General features: G+C 53.8%; 2 protein-coding genes across 6 annotated transcripts in view; both read left to right on the top strand.

Moving 5' to 3' along the window:
* Positions 1-8,856, top strand: part of AGRN (agrin) — a 105,632-nt gene extending 96,776 nt beyond the window's left edge. For all 5 annotated transcript variants that reach the window (XM_062620103.1, XM_062620107.1, XM_062620105.1 and 2 more), the window contains 6 exons: positions 485-601; positions 910-1,099; positions 1,462-1,549; positions 4,609-4,833; positions 5,421-5,524; positions 5,974-8,856. In XM_062620103.1, coding sequence (XP_062476087.1) covers positions 485-601; positions 910-1,099; positions 1,462-1,549; positions 4,609-4,833; positions 5,421-5,524; positions 5,974-6,131 — 882 coding nt within the window. In that variant the 3' untranslated portion in view covers positions 6,132-8,856. The remainder of the gene's footprint in view (positions 1-484; positions 602-909; positions 1,100-1,461; positions 1,550-4,608; positions 4,834-5,420; positions 5,525-5,973) is intronic.
* Positions 8,857-12,517: 3,661 nt separating this feature from the next.
* The window catches only part of LOC134164404 (tyrosine-protein phosphatase non-receptor type 11-like), a 40,400-nt gene continuing 35,518 nt past the window's right edge, over positions 12,518-17,399 (top strand). Inside the window, exon 1 of the mRNA XM_062620092.1 lies at positions 12,518-12,662. Coding sequence (XP_062476076.1) covers positions 12,649-12,662 — 14 coding nt within the window. The 5' untranslated portion in view covers positions 12,518-12,648. The remainder of the gene's footprint in view (positions 12,663-17,399) is intronic.

Below are 17,399 nucleotides of genomic sequence, written 5' to 3'. Positions count from 1 at the left end.
AGGGAACCCAAGCTGAATATGGAATGCTTTGGGATGTAGGGAACCCAAGCTGATTATGGAATGCTTTGGGATGTAGGGAACCCAAGCTGAATATGGAATGCTTTGGGATGTAGGGAACCCAAGCTGAATATGGAATGCTTTGGGATGTAGGGAACCCAAGCTGAATATGGAATGCTTTTGGGTTTAAACATTACCCCTGGGGAGGCTGAAGCAATATTTATGCACTTGGTTTTGGGTACCACACAAAGCCAGAGGCTTCTGCAGCTGAGAGCATCAGAACAGCATCTCTGCCAACTTAAACCCATGGGGAATCTTCTCCTTGTGTGCCTGCTGCAGGCAAGACTCTGGGGTTTCACTGGACTCCCATAAGGAAGGAAGGCAGGGAATGGGGATGAGCAGAGGACAACCGGTTGTGGTTGTGCCGCACTGCCCTGCTCCCAACCCCATAACATCTCCATCCCACCTTCTCCCATCTCCATCCCAGGTCCCTCACACCTTCCTGAACCTGAAGGAGCCGTTTTATGTGGGGGGAGCCCCTGATTTCAGCAAGCTCGCTCGAGCAGCTGCCATCTCCACCAGCTTCGATGGAGCAGTGCAGAAGGTAAGGCCATAACAGGCAGCACTGGGCAGGAGTCTTGTTGGGAGAGGTGCCATCAGCACTGGTATCACTGGAGGAGAGCAAGGATTAGCCTGGGAATGGGCTGTCCATGGGATATGGATCCACGTGCACTGGGGGGGACACAAGTGGTTGAAGAGTGGTGGCACTTGGGGTACGTCACAGGAGAACACAGGCTTGGGGCTGATGCCCCTCTTCCCCATGAGGATACTGGTCTCTGTGCCTCCACCAGCCCCATAGAGAGATGGGCTGGGGAAGGCTGACTTGTGCTTCCTCTTGCCTCTACCTGCCAGATCACCATCAAGGGGGTTCCCGTGCTGAAGGAGGAGAACATCCGCAGCGCCATTGAGATCTCCCCCTTCCGAGGCCACCCCTGCACCCAAAAACCCAATCCATGCCAGAACGGGGGCACCTGCAGCCCTCGGATGGAGACCTATGAGTGCTCCTGCCAGAGGGGCTTCTCTGGGGCTCACTGTGAGAGAGGTGAGATGGCAGGGTAGGGATGGGCATGGACCTTCGTTAGCCGCACACGGCAATGGAGCTGCTTCCATGGCTAGCTGGTGGCAGCAGGACAGTGAATGGCTTTTGCCAAGCCTGAGGTCTTCTCCTTGTGGCTGCTGGGGGGGGGGGGAATGACACCACAAGCACAAAGGCTCTAAATCCACTATAAAGCTTTCCAGGGGCTTGCTTAGGGTGACACCGTGCTGATGTGCCCCAAGGGATGGCATGTTTGTGCATGCCTTCATCCTGCTATGGATGCTCAGTGTAAAGGGGGTATTCCTTGTCTCCAAGGATGGACAGGCCACGCTCCATTGCCTGACAGCTCTTCTTTTTCCCACCTCCAGTGATCATTGAGAAGGCTGCTGGAGATGCAGAAGCCATTGCTTTTGATGGTAGGACATACATGGAGTACCACAATGCCGTGACAAAGAGGTAACTTGAATCAAAGTCAAAACAAGGGCTGTTGGCAAGAAGAAGAGGTTGGGTTGGAGAAGTCCAAGTCAAAGAAGGCCAAGCTAAATAGGAGCTGTGAGCAGTCACTTCCAGCCTTAGCCATTAAAGCTGCCTTGTTGGCTTTCCCCCCATGGCCAGGGATATGTGTTTGGAGCCTGTGGTCTCTGTAGCTTCTGTATTAAAGCAGAGCCCAGTCCACAGCTACTGAAGTCCTCTGGGCTGGGTATTTCTCCTACAGGAGACTCTCGGTCCATCATGGTCTGGCTCAGCATCCTTCCTCAGCACCATGCTCCTATAGGCCCTGTGATTAATTCCCAGCTCCACAGCACTGGGACAGGATACTGGATTAGGCTCCATCCATCTGCCTCTATATCCTCAGTGTGTCTGTGTTAAGCTGTTGTTTGTCGGTCTCTGTCTCTTCTCAATGTCCTTGTTTCTTTGTTTTCAAGCCACCTCACCAATGAGATCCCTGCGTAAGTACTGTCCTCCCTGCAGCCATCTGCCCTCCATGTATCCCATTGCCACCATGAGCACCCACAGGGGAGCACAGGGCACGTTGGGAGGAGGAGCACTGAGCTTAGTTTAAGCCTCACCACCCTCACAGGGAAGAACTTCTCCCTAAGGTCTCACTGCAAAAGCCCCTCTCCAGGTTTCTTGTAGCCCCTTTAGGCCCTGGGAGCTGCTCTAAGGTCTCCCTGGAGCCTCCTCCTCTCCTGCTGTTATTTGCTGTCTGCCTGTCTTGCTGACTGTCAGCGATAGAATAGCAGCACTGATTCACGCAGCTTCATTCCCCACACTCTGTGGGACAGTTTAAGTGATCCTTGCCTGTCCCATCCCCATTTCACATCATTCTCCACAATCTGGGGTCAGGCAGAGGCTTGGGAGGCTGAGTTGCTGCATGCATGCCAATACCAGGAGCCCATAGAGCCCGTCGCCTGCATGTTCACATCGGGAGATGCTCTGGTGGTTCGGAAAGGGTTTATTTAGGAGCCAAGCATCCTCCTAAGCCAGGCAGTGCCCTACAGCAGCGAGGGGCATGTAGTGACCTGCACGGCAGCCCTGCCACGTGGCAGTGCCCAGCTGTCCCCTTGCATAGACACGGACACATCCCTGCAATGAACCCGCTACCTTTGTGTCCTGCCTCTCCCAGTGCTCCCAAAGGGAAGGTCATCATTCCCAGCCTTCTCCCTGCCCCAGCCAGCCAATTTTGGCTGTGCGTGCCCCATCCTGCAAGGGAGCTTAGCACTTCTCCTCGCATCCCTTAGCTGCGGTTTGGCCGCAGCACCCGTGAGCCTCGCCAAGGCTGAAGGACCCATTGGGATGCCCATAAAAAGTAGTTTGGGCAGGATGGGCACTCCAGTTGCTCCTCTGGGATCTGCTGGCCATGACATGCCCATACTTCTGCTCTGAACATGCACTTTAATAGGTTTTTATAGGGACAGCTTCCACTGACCAGCTTGCTCCAAGCCCCTGTGTCCAAGCTGGCCTTGAACACTGCCAGGGATGGGGCAGCCACAGCTTCTCTGGACTTCTCTTTCTGTAGTCCTCGTTTTCCTCATCTCCATGTGTGTCCTGCTGCCCAAGTGTGCCCCAAGGCTGATTTAGAGTCCTTAGGTGACAATTCAGCTATTTGGCTCCATGGAATCCCATTCTGCATCCCAAAGGACCAGCCTGAGACCTGCCTGCCAGTCTGCCTAGGCAAGGGTCCTCCTGATGCAGGTCCAAGCTCCCTTCCCCAGCCGTGCTGCTCTCTGTCCTCTCTTGGGATACACATCCCAGCAGGACAGCAAAGGGAACTGATAGTTCCATGAGCAGGAACACTGGTTGTTCTGGCCCATGAGAGTCCCAGCATCACTGGGTATTCACTTGTTGGCATTCTTCTGCTCGCCCTGGCTAAGCAGCTACTCACAGGCTCGGCTTCCTGGATTGAGGAAACTCATCCCAAAGGACAGTGGCTTGTTCCGGATGGTTTTCTCAGCTTGGGCACTGTGTAGGGTGCAGAGCTGTTGCTGTGTCCCCTGTTGGAGCAGGGGTGGGAGGGAAGGGTCTCCTGCTGTCCTGCGCTTATGGCATGCTCCCCTTTCTTCCTGCGTCTAAGTCCCGAAGCACTGGACTACCCCATGGAGCCCAGGTGAGTCTGTGCCAGGCTTTCAGCTCTTGTGTCTCGTGCTCTGCTGTTGCTGCCTCAGCATGTCTCTGTCTGTGTCCTGTGTGTCTGTATCCTTGGCTTTTTATCTAGAAGGGATACAGCTCTGCTGGTGACGAGATTAAACACGAAGGAAGCCCTGTCCCTCCAGCATAGGAACAGCAGCTCCAGCTCTGGCCCTTTGCTCCTGGGGACCTACATAGCTAATAGTGTGAGGGGAGAGGTTGAGTTACCTTGCAGGGCAGCCGGCTTCATGCAGAGCCCTTGTCCCTTTGGATGCAGTGTCCCTTGGGAATAAAAAGCTGTCTGTGTTGTGCCCATGTTGTCTGGTCTATGTGTGAACATGCATCGGTGTGTCTCGGAGCATCCCAGGAGTGGATGGTGACTCCATATGGCATCTCGCCTTTTGCCAAGAGCCTTTCCCCTGTAACAAAAGGAACTGAGCAAAGATGGGGATGCCAATGTGGGGGAAATCCTGTCCTTCCTTCATTCCTCCCTTGGGAAAAGACAATGCATCTAGGGGAAAGAAGGTTTTGCTGCGTCGGTGGGCAGCCTCCATCACCTTCATGGTGCTCACTTCTTATAGCATTGGGTTCCCATTGGGAACCAAAGGCAGCTCTGAGAGGAAAACCCTTCTGCTGTTCACCACCCCACCTAATAGACCCCTTCCTTCAGTGCCTGCATATGAGGAGACAATACCAAGACTTGTTGCAGGGATGGATGTGTGTGAACTTGATGCCATGGGTCAGTTGAAGGTTATCCTTGGCTGGCGAGCTACTTGGCTGGGAACAGAGAAGGTTGCTCCGAGGAGCTGACTGCTCCCCGTTGCTTCTGTAGCCATGATGTTAACTCTTGTCTCTCTTCCCCCCCCTGCTCCCATCTCCCCGTGCAGCGAGAAGGCCTTGCAATCAAACCACTTTGAACTCAGCATCAGGACAGAGGCCACCCAGGGGCTGATCCTGTGGAGCGGGAAGGGGCTGGAGCGATCAGACTACATCGCCCTCGCCATAGTGGATGGCTTCGTACAAATGACCTACGACCTGGGCTCCAAACCAGTCATCCTACGATCCACAGTCCCGGTCAACACCAACCAGTGGATCCATATCAAGGCATCCAGGTGTGAAGGCAGCGGGATGGGGGATTGCTGTCTATGGGCAATAAGAACTGGAGGAGCCTGAGTCATGGCCGTGGCTTCATGCCCTATGGGTCACTCCTGTTCTTGGATGATAATAATAGAGGAGAGGCATGTGGGCAGTGCTGCGTCGGAGGGGCGCGTGTTGCGACACGCCTGGAAATGTCACAGGGGGGCAAGGAGGGACGGAAGGTTCTTCGTGCCTTTGGCGGAGCCGGCCGAGGGTTTGGCATTCTGCTCGTGTTGAGCTCAAGATGTCCCCTTTTATTTTTACCGGTGCCGGGGAGTGGTGAGCGGATCATGCGCCTGGAATGCCGGGGATTTCTGCTCCTGGGTATGGAGGGCACGGGGGGAAGCTGCGGGATGCCCACGGGACGCTGGAAGGAAGCGCTTGGTGCTGGCTTCCGACAGGGATGTCGCACCGAGGACCACTCTGGGCTGTATGGGTTGAGGGAGAGCTCCGCTCCTCTCCAGGTTGATAAGGGCTGATGGTGCCCGGTGTAAAGCAGCGAGCGGCTCCTTGTTTTATCTGTCATCAACTTCTCTTTCTTCTTCCTTCCCTCTGGGAGCAGGGTGCAGAGAGAAGGCTCCCTTCAAGTCGGCAACGAAGCCCCCATTGCTGGCTCTTCTCCACTTGGTGCAACACAGCTGGACACAGATGGGGCCCTATGGCTGGGTGAGTCTTCCGCCTAAGAGCTCACCTCAGTCTCCCCTCTGGCAGGTTAAAGCCATTCCCCCTTGTCCTGTCCCTGCAAAGCCTTGTATAAAGTCCTTCTCCAGGCTTCTTGTAGGCGAGAAGCTCCTCTGTGCCCCTTTTTGAGAAGCTCAGAGCTGGGACATTGATGCTCCCATTGTTCAATGCAACACTGGTGCCTCCCAGATGCCTTGACCTAAGAAGTCCCCTACTTGTTCTCTGCCTACTATGGCTGATGACAGCTGAGTGACAAAGGGTTGGCTTTACCAAATGCCAGCCCTTTCCATGTCCCCTGGCAAGAGCCATTCATTGGCCTATGGCTCTGGATGCCCTGATGCCGATGGCACGGAGCGCCCTCTCCCTCTTCAAGCTCAGTGCTTCACCTTCATCCCCCTTGTCCTCCTCACCAACCTTCTCACCGTCTCTTGCAGGGGGAATGGAGAAGCTGAGCCTGGCTCACAAGCTGCCCAAGGCCTACAGCACCGGCTTCATTGGCTGCATAAGGGACGTGCTTGTGGACCGCCAAGAACTGCATCTGGTGGAGGACGCTTTAAACAACCCCAGGATATTACACTGCTCAGCCAAATAGCCCCCCAGGGACCTTCCCTTCTCCTTCCCTCCCTCCTGCCTATTGCTGTAATTATTTTCTATTTTTGTAAACTTATTGCTTTTTATATTTTTTGGGGTGGGAGGGGGGAAAGGGAGGGGAGGAAACACCTTTTCTTTTGGGTTATCCATTCGGTTGCAGTCTACCCAGGTCAGTCAGACTCTCAATCACAACAGCAGCAACAAAGAACAAACCTTGAACCAAGTCTCCCAAGAAGTGACAGAAGAACTTCCCCGTCGCATTGGAAATCTTCTTCATACTTGAAGCTTCTTTTCGGGTGGTTTTTACCCCCCTCCCTCCCCTCCTCACTCGTGTTCTTGGGTTGGCGTTCACTCCTGTGGGGGAAAGGATGCTGGTGCTGGCGCGACGCGTGGCCTTCGTGGATTCACTGCCTTCCCACCTCAGTGCCGGCTGAGCGGGGATGCGCCCATCGGAGAAGCAGGACTTGCCACCCTGCTTTGGTGCCTGGCCCTATGTTCACCCTATCTCCCTCCTCCCTCCCTTCCTCTCACTATAATTTATGTGTGTAAGAATCTCAAGTGCTTTTCTCCTTTATGCTCTGTTAAAATCAGGGATGCCATGCACTGGAAGAGAGACCGAGGTCTGCTCTGAGCAGGCAGAAAAGCATTGCTCTTTGGTTGTCTTTATGACTGTTTGCTGGACTGAGAGGGGCTGTGGGGGAAACGTGGATTCCTCTTGTTGGCTCTCCTCCTCCTCCTCCTCTTGGACACGTGCAGAAGCAGCTGTGAAACCTCATTTCCACGCTTTGTGTTTATCCAGACGTGTCCTAACCACCCGCTTGCCCTGGCTGCTCTTCCCAAGGGCTTCTATGTACCGAGCACTGCCCTCCCGTGCACCACTGAGAACCTGCAGCATCTTCAAGAGCTGGAAGTGCTCTCCCTCTTCCAGCCATGCCAAACAGGCTGCGAGGGCTCCACGTCCCTTTTCACTTGTTGGATGTGTCCTTCCATCACCCATGCCCATTTTTCCAGCCTCCGGGCATGACTTTCCCTGTGTCTACCCTGAGGATGCTTCCAGCTGGCCAGCATGTGAATGTACAGAGCTGGTATTTAAGAGCCTCTCCCATGAAGAGCAACTGGAGTTCTACCTTTGACTTCAAGGCTTTGCAATGCAGGGTCTTCCATGCCATGATCAAAGCTCCTCGGGATGCTGCCAGCCCAGCAGCAATAGCCTCAATGGAAACGGGAATGGGGCACGAGTCGGCTGTTGCATTTGGGAGGAGGGTTTTAAAGGGATTTCTTCCTCTCTAAAGACCTTAAAAGCAAATACTGTGGTGCCAGTTACAAAGCCAGTATGTGTGTGTCTGAATGAACGTGCCTGTGAGTGTCTGTCAGCCAGCACATTGGAATCTCCTGGAAGCAGGAGAAGAACAAACGCATTGAAATGATCCCATTCCAGTCAGGTTCCTTCTCCATGGGAAGAATTTACTGATGCTGTGTAGCATCTATGGCCCTTTCCACCACGGGGTCGCAAAACTGGGTCCCTTTCCCACCCTGAGATGGCATTGCTTTGGGTGAAACCACCTTTCTGGAGCGTACGGAATTCAGCTGAAGGATCCCACCAGGTATCAAGGGTTTATTAACATCATTTTGCAGTTTCACCTTGAATACTAGCACACCTTTTTAGTGCACCTTTACAATAGTGCAGCCTTTAAAAGTGCTGTTTCTTAGCACTGGATTTTGAGCCATGAAAAGTCAACCTCCTTTCCTCAGGGTGAGCTCCGAACACAGATGTAACAAAGGGGAAGAACATAGTGAAAACCCACTTTTTCCTTCTATTTTATCACTAAAAGACATCTACCACCACCCCAATCCCTGCCTAATCCATTGGCGTGCCTCTCAACTTGCAGTGACTGAGTATTTCACGGGGGGCTGTGCCCTCTGTGGGATGGAGACCCCACTCTCTGTGTGCTTGTGTGCTTGTGTGCGTGGCAATACCACATTTTAAGTGGATTCTGTACATAACTTGTGGTTCCTGGTGGGAAGTATTGTGACTGTGTCGTGCAAGGGATGGGCTGCTTTACTTTGATCACGAGGGGTAGATAGATGGGGGCTAACTATGCAGGGTGGGACGGGAGGGGAGTGGGAGACCCTTTTGAGGACACAGGTTCTAGCTGGGCAATGCCTTGGCTGAGATTTGAGGGCTGGGTGCTCCAGCTCCAAAGGGAGAGGGGCATGCACAGGGGAAGCTGCTCATTTTCTGGAATGCCACTGACATGAAGCCAGGGTCACTGCAAAAAACAAATACCCCACAACCCCAACAACTGAACAAAATCTCTGTCTGCTTTTGCTGGGGCTTGGAAATGCCTTAAAACAGGACCTTGCGTCCTCGTTGTCAAGCATCTTGAACCAAGGTCCGATTCTGCAGTGCTCCCTAGGGGCTGTGCACTTAACTTCAGCTTTATTTTTAATAGCATTTATACCATGTATGTACAAAAAAACCAACCAAACAAAGGACATTGAGGTTTGGGTTTGGTTTCCTTGGGGTGTTTTGGGGTTTTTTTTGCCTTTTGTTTTATAAAGACAAGACGTCCACGTGGCTTCATTTCTAGGGTAACGTAATGACCGTTGTGAACTGCTGTATGAATTCTGAAGGGCAATGCACAGTAGAGGAGCAGCATGATATAACCATTACTAACTTGTGTCTTTCGTCAATCACCATGAAATAAAGTTTGAGAACTATTCAATACGTTTGGAAGGGGCCTGGTTCATTCCTTTTGTGTGCCCTGTTTGCTTCTAGAACCATCTCCTGGGCAGATATGGTGTGAAGTCAAACCAGCATCTCCCTCTATGGCAGATATGGTGTGAAGTCAAACCAGCATCTCCCTCTATGGCAGATGTGGTGTGAAGTCAAACCAGCATCTCCCTCTGTGGCAGATATGAAGTCAAACCAGCATCTCTCTCTATGGCAGATATGGTGTGAAGTCAAACCAGCATCTCTCTCTATGGCAGATATGGTGTGAAGTCAAACCAGCATCTCCCTCTATGGCAGATGTGGTGTGAAGTCAAACCAGCATCTCCCTCTATGGCAGATATGGTGTGAAGTCAAACCAGCATCTCTCTCTGTGGCAGATGTGGTGTGAAGTCAAACCAGCATCTCCCTCTATGGCAGATATGGTGTGAAGTCAAACCAGCATCTCCCTCTATTTCCCTTAGAAAGCAGGGTTCATGCAGGTATCTTGCTGGATCTTATAAAGGGAGCCTCTAGGAATGCAAGCCTCAATCCTACATGGTTTCACCTTCTTCGCCATACATACTTTCATCACCTCTTCTTAGGCAGCATATTCAAAAGAGGCTCTGTATCCCACTGACACCATGTCAGTGAGGCTGAAGTGATGCTTCCGTGGCCTCCTCCTCACTGATGGCAGCAGCTTCCCCCTGGGTTTTACCCTCTGTAAGCTGAGGAGCCATGAAAAGCCAGTCACAAGCATGCAAGCAGGATGTGGTTTGAGATGTACCAGCATCTAAGCTCCTGCTTTAAATAGCTCTTCCTAACGGGGCCTTTCCAGCTGGCCAGAGCCCCATCTCTGATCTCTGCAGCTTCATCTCGGCAAGAAAAGGTGGGAGGTGGAGAATTTCGTTCACTGTTCATCCAAGTGATGTGAAGCAAGAGACGAACGTGGGTTTGGGAGGCAGCTCATTCAGACAGAGTCATTCTGATACCCAGCGAGGATGCAGAGCCAACTGGTGTCTGCATCAGCTCAGCAGGAACCGGCTTTTCCATGGACAACGAGACGCCCGAGACTCACAATGGGAAACAATGAGGCCAGTGTCTGCGCAGCCACAGGGGCTGCACAGCTCACAACCAGGGCCATGTTTTGCTCCAGATCAGCCTCCTGGTGCAGCGTCTTCTTGACAATGACCTTATTATGCCACAACAGGCATGGACTTGCAAAGCCAGTGCCTCTTGCCAGCTTGCTGCAAAGCAGCAGGGAGAAAAAGCCATCGTTGTCTTGGCCAGGAGGAAAAAGCCCTGGCAGCTGCATGGGGATTTCACTGCAGGCTTGAAACAGCCATTGGGAAAGGAAAGAGGAAGGAAAGGAGCGCAGGAGCCACACGGAGGGCACGCTGGGGCAGGCAGCAAGTGTGACTCAGGGGAACAGCCTGGCCATGCTGTCAGCGGCCCCTCTTCTGCTCAGCGCCATCAGGAACACGCTGTGTGTGCACCGAGCGTGGTGGTCCCATCTGGGCTTGCTGGGAGCAAAGAGAGGAGGTGTCTTCAAGGAGAAGGCAGTTGGGGTTGGATGGTTGCGCCTCCTCAGCTTGCTCTCTATCCCTTGTCTTTGGGAGCAGCGAACCCCAGCTCCGTGCCAAGGAGCTTCAGTGTGGGGGTAAGCTCCATTCTGAAACCACTCTACTGAGCTGAGCCTTCAGCAGGATCATAGGATCATGGAATGGTTTGGGTTGGAAGGGACCTTAAAGCTCATCCAGCTCCAACCCATTACCATGAACAGGGACCCCTTCCACTAGAGCAGCTTGCTCCAAGCCCCTGTGTCCAACCTGGCCTTGAACACTGCCAGGGATGGGGCAGCCACAGCTTCTCTGGGCAGCCCCATCCCCTATGGAACTAAATGAGCTTTAAGGTCCCTTCCAACACAACCCATTCCATGACCATTTTCACCCATTGCACAGCCTCGAAACCAGTAACTTACAGGAAGTGGGGAGCTCTATTCCAGAGGTTTCCTTTTGACCTGTCTTTAACCATGAGGCTGAACAGCATCCACTGCCCTGAGAAAGGGTCTTGTTCCCCCCCAGCCAAATGAGACAAGCACATAGAGAAACCCCAGTCTGGGCTCTCACAATGGAGCCTCAGTGCAGAAAGACACTGGGAGCCTCAGTGGCAGGGGAAAGGAGGAAGGAGAGGACAGGGGTCATTGTTATCAGGGTTGCTATTTGGCCTCTGTGGTCCTCGTTGCCCTGTGAGCAATCCGGTGGCACGCAGGACAGCTATGCAGAGATCTGAGCTGGCTCCTGCTGCCAGCTCGCTGGGTATTCCCCGAATAGACATGGAATTTGCTGAGTCTTATTATAGTTATATACATGCTATTTTTGCCCCTATGGGTAGACTGGAGCAGGGGGGGGCTCTCTGGCTGCATCCTGGTTTTCTCTCTGGACAGCTGGCTTGGTTTTCTCACCCAGCATTCATGAAAGGTGCCAGATTCAGGGCATTTCTTTGGGTTAATTTCTGGCTTTTCTGGGAAGCAGCATGGATTTGACATGAGTTTGTTGGAGGCCCCTGAATTTACACCTCACGTGGGCAAATGTGCCCTAGGTGTATAAAGGGTATAGCACGCCTATAGCATACCTGATCCCTGTATTGCCATGGACACTGGGATGAGAGCAATGCCCTGGGGACACTGTTCCTTCCCGACTCCATCGGGTGCCCTGAGCTGAGGGTATCCAGGGATAAGAGCAAATGTGGCTTAGCCTCACCAGGCTCAGGAGCTCAGTGTCTGCTGGCTGCTCCATTCTCTTGGCAGCATGGCCCTCAAGGCCTTGTGAACCCAGCACTAAAAGCCAACACTGAGTTGGAAGGGACCTCAAGGATCGTTTGGTCCAACCTTGGGTTAGATGTCCCAGCACCCTGTCCAGCCCAGTTTAACAGTGCCCAACGCTGGGGAGTCACCACTTCCATCAGGAGGTGATTCCAATGGTTGCTTTCATTGGGAAATGTCTTCCTCTTGTGTCTGGAATCTCCCCAGCAGTAACTTGTGCCCATCAGGCCTTGCCTTTTCCATGTCCTTGTAAAAAGGGAGTCTCAATCTTCTTTATGGCCACGCTTTAAACACTGGAACATGGAGACAAGGTCTCCCCTGAGCCTTCTTTTCCCCAGGCTGAACAGACAACAGCTCCCTCAGCCTTTCACAGCATCATCAGAGCATCCCAGACTGGTTTGGGTTGAAGGGACCTTAAAGCTCATCCAATTCCTGCCACAAGCAGGGACCCCTTCCACTAGAGCAGCTTGCTCCAAGCCCCTGTGTCCAGCCTGGCCTTGAACACTGCCAGGGATGGGGCAACCGCAGCTTCTGTGGGCACCCTGTGCCAGCGCCTCAGCACCCTCACAGGGAAGAGCTTCTGCCTAAGAGCTCATCTCAGTCTCCCCTCGGGCAGGTTAAAGCCATTCCCCTTGGCCTGTCCCTACATCCCTTGTCCCAAGCCCCTCTCCACGTCTCCTGTCGCCCTCCCACAGTTCGATAGCGTTTGGGTACCGAGCGCCGCCTGAAGCCATCACCACCGGTATCACCCCGGGGCGCTGTGGGGCACGGGATGAGGGCGGGAGGGGGATGAAGAGGAAAGGACCCGGCCCCACGGAGGGCAGCGGGGCCGCGCCCGGGTCCCGACGGGGCGGAGCGGAGCGGAGCGGAGGGCGGGGATTCCCTCGCGTCACTGGGAGGGGTTTCCCCGGCGGCCGGGGCCCAGCGCCCCGCGGGGTGCGGTGCTGCGGGCAGTCGGTGCGGGGCCGGGAGCGGAGCGGAGCCATGACCTCCCGCAGGTAAGGGCTGAGAGCCGGGCCCGGCCCGCGGCCACCGCACACCGCGTCCTCCGGTACCGGCTGCGGCTCCGACCTGCCCCGGACCCAGCAGGTTCGGGGCTCCGTGACCCAGCGCCTTGGGATGCAGCTGAGCCCGTGCCCTGCCGGAGCCGGTCCCTGCTTGGTGCTGCCTTAAAGCGTCTGGTCTTAGGGTCACAGATGGGTTTGGGTTGGAAGGGTCCCTGCCCCGGGCAGGGACACCTCCTGCTAGAGCAGCTTGCTCCAAGCCTCTGTGTCCAACCTGGCCTCGAACACTGCCAGGGATGGGGCAGCCGCAGCTTCTCTGGGCTTCTCTTAGTAGTTAAAGGTGGTAAGAGGGGATGTGAGAACGGGACCGAGCTTTAAAACTTGCTTGAAATGCGTTTTGTGGGCTGCGAGCTGATAAAAGGACACTTCAGCACATGCGGTGTGTTGTTGGTTACAAAGCTTCAGCCTCGATAGCGGCAGGAGCATGTGTGACTTGGGGACATAGAGTGGTGAGGCTTGGAAAGGACATGGTCCTTCCTGGGTTCCTCTTTCTCTGTGATGGCTTCCAAAGGGGTAAATAGCTGGTGGATGGGTTCTTCCCATCCCTGTTTGCTCAGGATGCACAGCTCCCCGTGCCATGCTGCAGAAGGGCTTCCTAAGAGCTGCTTTGGGGGTTCTGTGGTTTGTGTTTTGGTGCCTTAAGGTGACCTGGAAAGGCTTTTGTTGCTGTTGGGTGTCAAGTGTGTTCTGAAGAGCCGCAGGAGGGTGGTGGCTGGGAGCAGCCATCCAGCTGCCAACCGCTTCAGCGGGGACACAGGATTGCTTACGGCACTGGGAGGGCTTGTTTGGTGTCGGTGCAGCACCCAACAGGGCAGGTTGTGAGCGCTGTTCCCACAGCCACCTCCTCAACACGCTCCGTGCTCTCCTCGTGCCTATTCCCTCAGGTGATGGTGGTTTGGGTCTCTCTTTGCCCTCTAGCACTGGCTGCGTGTCCCTGTGCGAGAGCTGAACTGTGTTTTGTGGCTGTCTGGCTCGAAGCATGCGGAAGAGGTTTAGGAAGAGGCAACGGTGATGCCTTGTGATTGCGAAACACTCACTGATGGGTGATGGAGTAGAAAGCAGAAGGCTGGGATGTGGGGCCCATGGCTTCCGTTCTCAGCTCTGGCACTGCTCTCTGTGCCTGCAGGCAAGTCAATATTTGTCCACGCTGCCCATACCTTGCTAACTGCTCCCTGTTGGGCCTGCTGGAGGCAGCCAAAGGGTTGCTGATTGCTCCCATCCTTTCCATCTGTGCACTGGATTTGCTGCTCCTGGTCCTTTAATGTGGCTCAGGTCTTTTTCCTCACGTTGGGGCAGGACTGGCTTGGCTCCAGCCTTTCTTCTCTTGCCTAGCTACGTGTAGGATGCTACCAGGTCTGTATGGCATCCTTCTCCTTTGCCTGCTCTCCCTCTGGCTCAAAGCATGTTCAGATGGATCTACTGAGACCATGACTTGTGCTGATGGAGAGTTGGGAGGTTCAAGGGATCCCTCACAAGGGATGGACCCTGCAAGGCCCAAAACCCTTGTTTCTTTTCCTAGACAGGAGCTGCACGGTGCCTGCAGCATTGACTTGTGCATTGCCCTTTGCAGGGCAGGTTTGTTCTTTGCAGTTTCCTGGGATGCTGTGATTGGGAGGAAGGGAAAGCGTGGAGGAAATGGGTAAATTCCAGCTTCCAGAGCCTGGTTGTGCCTCCGAATTCAGCAGGATTGAGTGCTGAGGGGTATGGTCACAGTGGTCCCCCATCAAAGTGGGCTGGAGAGATGCTGCCCTGCATCCCTCCTGTCCAGGAGAGTGAAACACAAGGTGGCCTCTTACAGCACTGAAAAGGTGAAACTGCCTAAGGAAGGGAGCACAGAGACCAAGTTTGCAGCTTTCAGGACAATGAATAAGCAGGATAATGGTGAAGATACTGTGGTGAGATGCTTGTGTAGCAGACCTGACAAAGAGCTGCTGAGTGATGCCCCACATACAGAGCTGAGCGGGTTGGTTTGACAACATTCCCCTTGCATTCAGCTCATCCCCTCTAACATCTCCTTCGCTGCTCAGCTGAGCCACTTTGTCAGCACTGAGTTTATGGCACATTGTGGGTGGTTCCCTCTGCAGCTGTGGGTCTGTTGTAATCACAAGCATAAGCAGGGCTGGAGCAGCCACCACTTCCCAGCCCTGTGGCTGCTCCAGCATCATTTCCAAGTTGGAGATGCCCAAAGTCCTGCATGTGCTTTCTTCACGATGCTTGTGCAGGCTGCATTGTGTGCATCCAAGGCATCGAATACACCCAGCTGTATCCTTGAACCTCTCTTGATGTCCCACCTTGCGCATCAGCTGCAGTGACACCTTTCCCACTCTTTCCCAGTGGGAAAACACACGCTTCCTGTGCTGAATCCCAGTGTAAATATTAACCTGGAGTGTTTGCAGTAGCTGCTTGCTTTGGCAGCTTGGGTGGCGGCGGGGAGGTGCTAATTTCTGGTCCAGGAAGCAAAACCAGGTCAGGGTTTTGGCATCTTGGATATTCCTCAGGGCCAGAGCTTCGGACTGGGACCAGGATGATCATGGACCAAGCCTGTGGCTGCTGTGTCTCTGAAGCACAGATCCCAAGGTATAAGCTCCCAGCAGCAGCTTGGATTCCCACCCTGGCCCTCTGCAGTGATTTGCTCATGGAATGAGAGCTTCCCAGCAAGGGAAGCTGGTGCCTTTTGCTTCCAACTTTTGCCATTGCTGCCCCTGAATCTCACCTCAGGTGCTCCCTGCTTTTTCTCTCTGGTACCTGTATGAAGATGCCTTTGGGCACAGGCTGTGTTAGTAGCAGGGTGGGGGATTCAGAGCTCAAATGCTTGCAAAAGGACAAGTGGGGGGCGAAGAGATGGGAAATGCAGTGGAATGAGCTCCTGGTGCTGCTTCGTTAGGCTTTACTACGATAAATGAGGATGAGGACATTAGCAGCTTAAATTACACTTCAATTCCAAGCCCCAGCCTACTGTTTATTCCCGGCTAGGGCTTGTTCCTTACTGCAGGTCATGGAATCCATGAATTCAGTGAGGGAATAAGAATGGTTAATGCCCTAGCTCAAAGAGGGAAATTGCCTTGCCTAAGGAGAGGCGTTCGGCTGAGGCCCTCAGTGATTTTCCAGCATCCTCTGGCTTCCCAAGGCAGTGTGAGCCGCTCCCATTATAGTGCCGAGGCAACTGAATCACTCTCAGCCCTGGAACCCATTTCTGGGATGCAGCTGTATCTCTTCTGCGGGCTGCCAAGGAGAATTCCTCCCTGTCTGGGTAAGGGAAGCACGCAGAAGGGAAGCCAGCCTCCCCGCTCCTCCGGAGCTATATCCAGGGTGAGTTTCCTTTGTGGCTGGGTGCTACCGGAGCTGCTTCCAGCAGGGTTCCAGTTCCCTGGGTTTCTAGGAGATGATGCTCCTCGGAGGCACCCGATGGATGAACTGGGGCTTTGTGCTGCAGTGAAGCAGCAGTATCCGGATGGATGCTCCCACTTATCCGGGTCTCGCTCGGCACGGAGCTGAGCAGCCTTCCACATGCTGGATCCCAGTGCATGAGCTGCATCCCCAGGGATGGCTCCCTGGCTATGGCATGTGGTGGGGTCCCAGCAGAAGTGTGCCTGGAGCCACGCTGCTCCTTGGAAAGGGGTACAGAATCACCATGGGAAACCTGGCTTCTGTGTCATCCGGGTGGAGATGCTTCTGGGTATGCAAAAAGGTGGGCACTGGAGCTTCCTCTGCTCTCATGGAGCTTTTCCCATGCTCCCAAGGCTTTTCCAGGCTTTTCACATTGACCTCTCTTTACTGGAGCTCTCATTGAGGCCACTCAAGGCAGTTAGAGGGAAAGTTTGTGTTCTGTAATAGGGGCTTTGGCTTATTCCTTGGCTTTCACGAGCCAAAGGGTTCCTTTATCCCTGGTGCCCATCACCTTCATCACTCCATGAGCAAACCAGGTCCCTCTTCAAAGGGTACTATGAGTGGAGAACCCAGAGCTGGGAGCTTTTCTTCCCCAACTGGATCGCTGTTTTAGCACCTACCATCTTTCATTACCTATCCCCATAGCATCCTTGTGGTGTCTGCCCTCCCACCATTGCACTGTAGTGAGCCATTTGGGAATCAGGGCATCTAAAAGCTTACTTCCCAAATGCTGGTGTTTGGGTTTCCATCCCAAAATGATGACTCAAGTTAACACCTATTTCCAAGCTAAACCCAGGCCCATACCCTCTGGGGTGCATGTTAGGGAGAAACACTCCAAAGGCTTCACTTCTTCAAGCATTAATCCTTCTCCTGCGGTAGGAATGGGTTTATTCTATGGCTTTTCCCTGCCTTGACCTAAAGCAGTGGCTTGGGCAGAGCTGCACTTGCTGCCTCATGACGTGAGTGGTGGGGAGGGATGGAAAGCAGCTCCCACAGCCCAATTGCATGGTCCAGGAAGCGTGCGTGGGATGGGGTCTAATCAGGTGCTGGGGCCGGTTTGTTTGCAGGCTTCCTGCATGGGTCTGAAGGGAAGGAGGAAATTCTTCACATTAAACCAAGCTGGAAATCCGGAACTGTGTGCTTCCTGTATATGCAGTGCTTGCTGCAAATAGCTCCTGCTGCTGCTTGTGTCAGTAATGGTCTCCAAAGAGCTCTGCCTGCTCGCAGGGATTGAGGGGGACGCTTGGGGATGTGCCCTTCAGCATCTCCTGAGCTGCTGCTCTC

The sequence above is a fragment of the Pezoporus occidentalis genome, unplaced genomic scaffold (genome assembly GCF_034315485.1).
Source record: "Pezoporus occidentalis ecotype Australia unplaced genomic scaffold, CSIRO_AGI_Poc_V1 ctg219, whole genome shotgun sequence".
NCBI lineage: Eukaryota > Metazoa > Chordata > Aves > Psittaciformes > Psittacidae > Pezoporus > Pezoporus occidentalis.
Note: the sequence above shows the minus strand (reverse complement) of the source record. Positions and strands in the feature narration are given on the sequence as shown.